Source organism: Halichondria panicea, chromosome 14, assembly GCF_963675165.1.
Source record: "Halichondria panicea chromosome 14, odHalPani1.1, whole genome shotgun sequence".
Classification (NCBI taxonomy): domain Eukaryota; kingdom Metazoa; phylum Porifera; class Demospongiae; order Suberitida; family Halichondriidae; genus Halichondria; species Halichondria panicea.
This window is the reverse complement of record NC_087390.1, coordinates 2475346-2482591: the sequence shown is the minus strand read 5'-3', so window position 1 is coordinate 2482591 and position 7246 is coordinate 2475346. Positions and strand designations below refer to the sequence as shown.

Here is a 7246-nt window from a genome sequence, read left to right as displayed (position 1 = left end):
GGCTGAAATTTTCATTTCAGACATTAAAGGCTTCTGTTGACTCAACAGCCTGTGTATAATACATATTATGATGATCACTGACATTTTGTAATGTTTGTTACGTTGTTAAGGAGTAGAATCTAGATTAATAATGAAATTAAAAATACATCAGATGTAGTTTGGTGGTTACATGGGACGATTCTCCTTTTAATTAGATACATGCACCAACCTACTTCATAAAAATATGGTGAGGAAAGCAAATGCACTGCATAGGGGTAGGAAGATGTTTTACCTAAGGGGGGCAAACATACATTGCCTGATACATTGTTATTTTTGCCACATGCTCACAATATTTTTTCAATTAGAGAGCAGTGCTGGCTAAGGGGGGCGAAAAAGCAAAATATTTGGCTGAGGGGGGCAACTGCCCCCCTTGCCCCCCTGGTTCCTACGCCTATGCACTATCAAAACATATAAATTACATGGATATGAAACGACCGTAGTTTACGGTTAGTATGCGGACTTTTTCTGGGACACTCATTGCCACGCTGTCAATGAGTTAGACAGAGTTGAAAAAAGAGCTATAGCTGTATGAAAAGAGCTGCAAATTCAACTAAAACACGACTGAATCTGCTGCAACTAACTATCTGAAGTAAGTTTTGTCCGTGATTAGCTCGCTTAGTGCTTTTACAGCTGATTAAAGCTTCGTAGAGACCCAAATTTTTACAGGTAGGTAGAGGAAGGGTTGAAGTTAGCACCTGTGAAAAAAACTTTTTTTTGCCCATGTTTTTCATTTCTACTAAATTGGCCTGTAGCTTAATTTAATTATTGCCGCGTTAAGGGCCCTTTTCCTAAGTACTATCACAATATATATCAACTTATGAAATTTGTTACAGTATCCCCCTTCCACCTACACATATATACAGGTGTATGGGACGCTCTCTCTTCAAGAGTACAGTTAGTCTGGTGATTCCACTGGTCATCTTCTTCTTCCAATTGGACAAGGGTCGCGCTCAGTATGACCGACTGTTTCGTTGTGTGGTGGTGGACACTTACTCCCTCAACAAGCCCCTCTACACGACTGTGGTCACCATGAACAATAGTAGATAGGTAGATTATCTGAACATTCAGTTTTTGTATTAATAAGTTTTGCATGATTCATAAAAAATAAAGGCACTGCACATTGCAAAATTAAAATACATAAATGATAATGATGTTATAATTATATAATTATTGCATATAATTATAGACATAGTCTTTTGGTGATCTGCATGGTGACTTCAATTATCTTACATGTATCTTCAAAGATATGTTCTTGTATCTTGTGCGTTTACTACCAGACATTTCCCTATGAAATAATTAATTTGACATACATAAGGTGTATAAATTGAAGCCTTACCACGATACTCTTCTTGTATCTTGTCAGCAAGGTTCCTATGACCCAGATGCCTTATAGCGTCCACCAAATCAGCCACACAACACTCACTATTTTCCAGCCAATACCTCAGCATGTCTGAAAAGTACTGACTCACGTTATGTTGCTCAATTCTTAGACCGTCAGTGAAATCAGGGCTTATACCCAGTGCTAGTGCAAACTGTTGCCATTGAGCTGTGCAACAGCCTAGAATTCGGAAAAGGCCACGTACTGTGTACACAAGATCTGATTGGGGTGGGGAGAGGGTATGATTTTGAGAGATTGTATACAAATGGTCCTGTATAAAGTATGTATAACACAATCATTATTACTGAGCTTAAAACTGTGAAATATAAGATGCTCAAGAGCATTCACCCTGTGCGTTGAGCAACATTGCACGCGCAAAGCAGTAAAAAAGAATATAATGACTTTTTACTTTTTACCGTAATGACCTTATCACAGTAGTATATCCCCATAATGAGATAAAATTATGGGGAATGATTGTGAATCTATAAAGCAACGATTAGAAAACTTGTTTGTCGCTTTCGAATATCGCCTACAAGTTTCAACTATATAACTAGCCTCAACTACTGTCTCATTAGCAGTTAAAGAAGACCATGAAAATATCTAGTGCGCTCAAACAGCTCATTTTGTGTCCACACACACACTAATCACTCTACCCCTGCTGCGCGCTGTGCATGCACGAGGTAAAAATTACATACGCTCAGCCAATCCTTACACAACCTACTGGGTAATGAATTTCATGTACCCTTTACACTGATTTTAACAACCACAATGCCTGTACTAACAATTCTCGACTTACTGATTTTTCCACTCTCGATGTCTCTAGAGAGGTTGCCCTTGGCTACAGCCGGAAATCTCAGAGCCTCAATGATGACCTCTGTACACAGTCTCCTGTCATCAGCGCCAGTGTGTGGGTGGGTGGAGAGAAATCGATCCAGCACTCGAGCGAAACAGTTTTCAGGAGTGGCCACTCGGCTCTCAATGCAGTCGAGCTCTTTAGGGGGCACTCCAAGATGCACTCCTAGTGACCTCCATTGCGCAGCCAGCGGTCTCAAGTCTTCGACCAAATGTCTCAAATCTAAAAATGACAAAATCTAATGCAATGCAAAAAACATGACTCTAGGTTTGGAATTGAATAAGTTTATCCGCATGGGAAAGGGTCTCATAAAATTATAGGCAATATTGCCTTACAAAGGTGCTCCCCATGAATTACTTATTGTTAATACCCTTTCTTACCGACTTTAAGTTTAAGCAGTTCATCTTCCATAGCTCGCTTTAGTTTGGAGGGCAATGTAACTTGAAGCGTTTGTAAAAAATGACCATCCAGAGAGACAGTTTTCCCAGTTCTAGCTTCTTGTCTTCTCCTAGTGACTTCAGGGATCTTCCAAATGAATATTCCATCGTAACTGGCTGCTTGAAGTATTTGTAATAGCAAAGATACCTCACTGAGTTCATCTTGTAGCTGGATAATTGCTGACTCAGCTTTGACCACAGCATCTGTTACTGGTTGTAGTCGTGAATGCACCTCAGATCGAATTTTGCTAATTTCCGACTTCAGAGCGTCTGTTTTGTTGTCTATTAAGGCAATTTGGTGCTCAAGAGATTGCTTTATTTCTTTGTTGGCCATTTTCAGTAGTTCATTGTGATATGCAGGGTACTCCTTCGCATGTTTCGTTAGTTCCTTGATGGTACCCTGCAGCAGAGTATTATAATTATACGCGAGTACTTAATTATCATAGCAAATACCTTGTAGGTGCACCCCAAGTCTTTGTAGTCGCATTCTTTTACTTGGTGAGTGCACACTGTTTTAGTATGCTTGATCATCTGTGGGAGAGTTGGTAAATATCATTAACTAAACAACCTCATTAGTATTAGTATTATAAAACAGGAAATGACGTTGTTGAAAAATGTATAAGTAAGTTGCTGTATTGCTTTGAGAGTATTAAAGGATTGAGTACAAGAATAACTTACGTCTTCATTGAGGGTGCGTTGTCCACACCATCGACAAGTGATCGGGTTAAAGTTGCATTTATTGTTGAAGTGGTCCTGTAATTGACTTCTAATCAGTTTCTCTTTACAACCGTATATTGAGTTGGGGCATTGTACTGATCCAAACTTGCACGAATTCTTATGCTCCTACAGAAACACAGAAACCACCCACAATTTATAGTATAAGTTATTAACCAGAGACGTGCCGTGGCGCCATGCGCGGGATATTAGTCTGTCTGTGCGGTTCTGAGTTTGTACCAAAGTGGTGTGTTTCTATGTTATAGCCTCAACATAACAACGAGCTTTGACACATGCCCCACGGTGCTTTAATTAGTCAAGTACCGTATATCGGGTATATTTCGAGGGTATATCAATTTATGGACCAGGCAGGCCGGTACAAATGAATCCAAGTAAGAGACCTGTGGTGCCTCTTGTAGAAATTGTTGGGCTTCCCCAAACCACAATGGCAACAAAATTAATACGGCAAAGAGTAGGTGGTTTTGGGTTTTGGGGAAAATAATTTTTGCGGAAATGCCTTGGAGAGGTCTTTGCGGATTTAATTTTCGTGGAATAGTAGCCTTTTTATTAAATTTGCAGTTATAAATGTTCGCAAAACATGCTTAATCCGTGAAAATCACGAATTTACACCCTCGAAATATACCCGCTATACGGTATTCACTAGGTCCTAGTACAATGCTGCATGCACCTGATCGACATCACTAAATGAGGATTACTCACTGTGCAGACAGTACTGCTACCATGCTGCACACCGTAGCATTTTAATTACCTGATAGAACCTGCTCTCCCCCTCCCAGGGACAGGACTGGTTCAGGCAATTGAGGGTGGCGTTCCGAAGCTCGTACTCTACTGCCTTGTCTCGGAAACAGTTGGCCACAATGTTCTCTTCATTGCAGGATGAACAGACGAACTTCTTCTGGGCTCTGCAGAAAATAAAAACGACAGTCGATGATCAACATATCACCTTATTTACATCGTCTATGCCACATATACCGTATTCACCCGAATTACCGGGACACAAAAAAATAATTACGGCTTGCAGTGTCCCTTGGAATAGAGCAAGAAAAATTACGTTAAAGTCGAAGTGTCCCTTGTATTAGGGTGTCCCGTAGTAATTAGAACGAATATTTCCCCATTTAAGGTACGTACACGGCCTCGATTCCAGGCCGAGGCTAGCTCTGCAGCTAAAATGTCTTTCGTGCAGTTTAGAAGCTGTGTACGCGGGTTCCATGTCTACAAAGGTGTCTTCAACCGTCAGTGACATATTACGGTGCCAGAGAGTAGAATCCAGAGAGTTTCGAGTCTCTATTGAGCTAACATGCTCATTTTCGTTCTAATTAGATCGGGACGTCTAAAAATATTTACATTTCCTGTTGTTCCTTAATATAGAATGAAAAAAATTACGTAAGTCCGAAGTGTCCCTTAGAATAGAGTGTCCCGGTAATTCGGGTGAATACGGTAGCTATGTACATATACATGTACAGTCTCGGAATTCTGATTATTTGCATGAAATTTAGTTTCATTATACCAAGTTGGAGTCACCTTACTTTATAATTAGCACTGTTATACGTACAGCAGTACATCGGATGCAGTCTTACCTCTCAACATAGGAGTTATAACACTTGCTACAGAGTCTGTCTCCACAATCACATTGGTATGGATCGTGGAACACATACTCTTGACAGCTTACACACACTAGTGTACTCATCGGCTTTTTGTTAATTTGCTTTTGAGTTTGTCCTAGCCTGTGGCCTTTTATATTGTCTCCAGGTACGTACATGGGGATCGGAAGCCATGAATGTCAAAATGACATAATTTTTATGATGTCATGATCATGTGTTTGCTTGTGAATATTAAATTAAAATTATTATAATAAACTACAAGTAACTGTGCTTAGTCCGTGCAACTCACTTATATTTCAAGGTCTATACCTATTGTAGTAGTCATAACCAGCACGCTTACACGTTACATGTTCCAATAGCTCTAGATCTAAAACAGCCTTGGGAACATATAACTTTATTGAAAAGTCTCTTTTTACTGGGTGTGGTCAGTCATTAGCAAGAACTACACGTGGCTCATGGACTAGGAGTGTTATAAATTGCTGAAAGAGATGATGTCTCGAGGAAACACAGCTTTGGGAGTTACCCGGCAAAAATGTGCTTAATAGCGTCGTTCATAAGGCGTAACGCGGATAATTTTCGAGATTCCACTGCAGATTCAATGTAAAATCATCACGTGCACCACTCTGTTTCCTATCCCTCTAACTCTTCAATGTATGGTACATGGTACAGGCAACTCGCCCTTGTGCCTGTATATTTAGACACTCAGTCTCATATTACAATTATTACTGTAATCATTCTCATTAGTTTACTGCAGTCTTACCTCTCAACATAGGAGGTGTAGCACTTGTTACATAGTCTGTCTCCACAGTCACACTGGTAGGGATCGTGGAACACGTACTCTTGACAGCTTACGCACACTAGTGTATTCATTGGCTTTGACTACCACTATATTGAACTTAATACTCATGATCTAGCAAGCTACTTTTATACACTTAAACTTGTAGCTTCTATCAGGAATATGCTAAAAATAGAATCCAGTGTATAGGTAGGTGAACAAGTGGGCGGTGTTATAATTATGGGCGTGTACATCAGAGCTGCCTTTAGTCAAGCGCAAGGCCTTCTCTTCGAGGAAGAGCGGCCTGGAATCGAGGCTAGTCAAGTACCAGAGACTCAGGAAGACAGGTTTATTGTACCTAGGTTTCATCTTCTTGGAGTTATAACTGTTGGATGGTTTGCCTTTGCCTTTGACACTGCTAGTACGAGCCTTACTGCTGCTGAGAACTAGTTTTACTATGGTGCAATTGAGCTAGCTAGCTACTTAGTACCTGCACTGGCAGCAGATATATATACTTTGAAAATGGCTGCATGCATGAAGGTTTAATTTCTTGATGATGATGTGGAAGGTGTACTCTCTTAAAATATAGTGAAGTCAAAAGGCTTATGCTAGAAATGAGTGAAAGCCAAATCGTGAAAGCCCAATCGTGAAGAGCTAGGGTGCTCGTTTGGACATTGTTGCACAAAGCTTTTGGAAGAGATAGACAGAGCATTCTTTGATGTTATATAGGGTATTCAACCCACATGCTATCGCAACTCCACCCAGACCCAATGCTATCGAATGAGTTAGAGAAGAAGATATGTTACAAAGAGCGCATTAAATAATTAAGGGGGAGACGAACACAGCTCGTTTACCCCACTGGCTTTCTCTGCTGCTGGAGGAATTTATGGGGTGCCGTTTGTGTCAAAATCATCGTCTACAAGAGGTTGGCTTCTCCACTATATGAGAAGCAAGGAAGATCATACAGTTCCACCCTCCACTGGGTAAGATGTAGACTAAAATTTTCACTCCTAAGATCCACCATAATGTGCATCTGAGGCCCCGATCTATAATTATACCTTTGCTTCCAAACACGCCAACACCATCAATTGACCTGGCCGTCCACGAAAGTCAGGTATATACAATCTTTTTAACTTGACTGTAACAATAATTATTCTTAACTTTTTTTTCCCTTGTGCCAATCTTGTACATGAATCTTAGCTACAGAAAAAAAACACCTGCATGTACTGCCTTCTGGCTTACATGTACGTATGTGATGCTGGCATAGTCTATTTACATTCGCGGGTTTTCCCCACCATTTCCAGGCCCGAAATGCAGATGTTTTTGCAAGCTATACATGAACTCTGAGGAGGTACAACAGGCCCGGCGTGGTGCAGCTCTAGCAATTAGTTCACTAATTATCCACCCACGTCGTGTGTTATTGCTTGA

The 7246-nt window shown here is 40.5% G+C and overlaps 1 protein-coding gene and 1 long non-coding RNA gene across 3 annotated transcripts; one reads left to right on the top strand and one right to left on the bottom strand.

Moving 5' to 3' along the window:
• The first annotated feature begins 454 nt into the window (after positions 1 to 454).
• Positions 455 to 1157, top strand: LOC135347562 (uncharacterized). The gene is made up of 2 exons (XR_010398446.1): positions 455 to 628; positions 903 to 1157. It is a non-coding gene; the product is annotated as an uncharacterized LOC135347562 (long non-coding RNA).
• Positions 1108 to 6037, bottom strand: LOC135347530 (TNF receptor-associated factor 2-like). Of its 2 annotated transcripts, none has more exons than XM_064545563.1 (8): positions 5804 to 6037; positions 4191 to 4344; positions 3386 to 3550; positions 3161 to 3238; positions 2651 to 3107; positions 2214 to 2492; positions 1376 to 1636; positions 1108 to 1324 (listed from the first exon to the last, which is right to left on the bottom strand). In XM_064545563.1, the coding sequence occupies exons 1-8, from the start codon at positions 5911 to 5913 to the stop codon at positions 1278 to 1280; spliced, it is 1551 nt and encodes a 516-aa protein (XP_064401633.1). In that variant the 5' UTR covers positions 5914 to 6037; the 3' UTR covers positions 1108 to 1277. The 2 variants fall into 2 exon arrangements, with proteins under 2 accessions (XP_064401633.1, XP_064401632.1); XM_064545562.1 differs by lacking the exon at positions 5804 to 6037 and adding an exon at positions 5020 to 5774.
• Positions 6038 to 7246: the final 1209 nt, after the last annotated feature.

What these genes read in the sequence shown, in the direction of transcription:
- LOC135347530 (XM_064545562.1), bottom strand. Translation starts at nt 5,201, where the DNA reads ATGTACGTACCTGGAGACAATATAAAAGGCCACAGGCTAGGACAAACT. An exon ending in GGGAGAGCAGGTTCTATCAG is followed by an intron (nt 3,551 to 4,190) that starts GTAATTAAAATG and finishes GTGTTTCTGTAG; the next exon opens with GAGCATAAGAATTCGTGCAA. An exon ending in GATACAAGAAGAGTATCGTG is followed by an intron (nt 1,325 to 1,375) that starts GTAAGGCTTCAA and finishes ATTATTTCATAG; the next exon opens with GGAAATGTCTGGTAGTAAAC.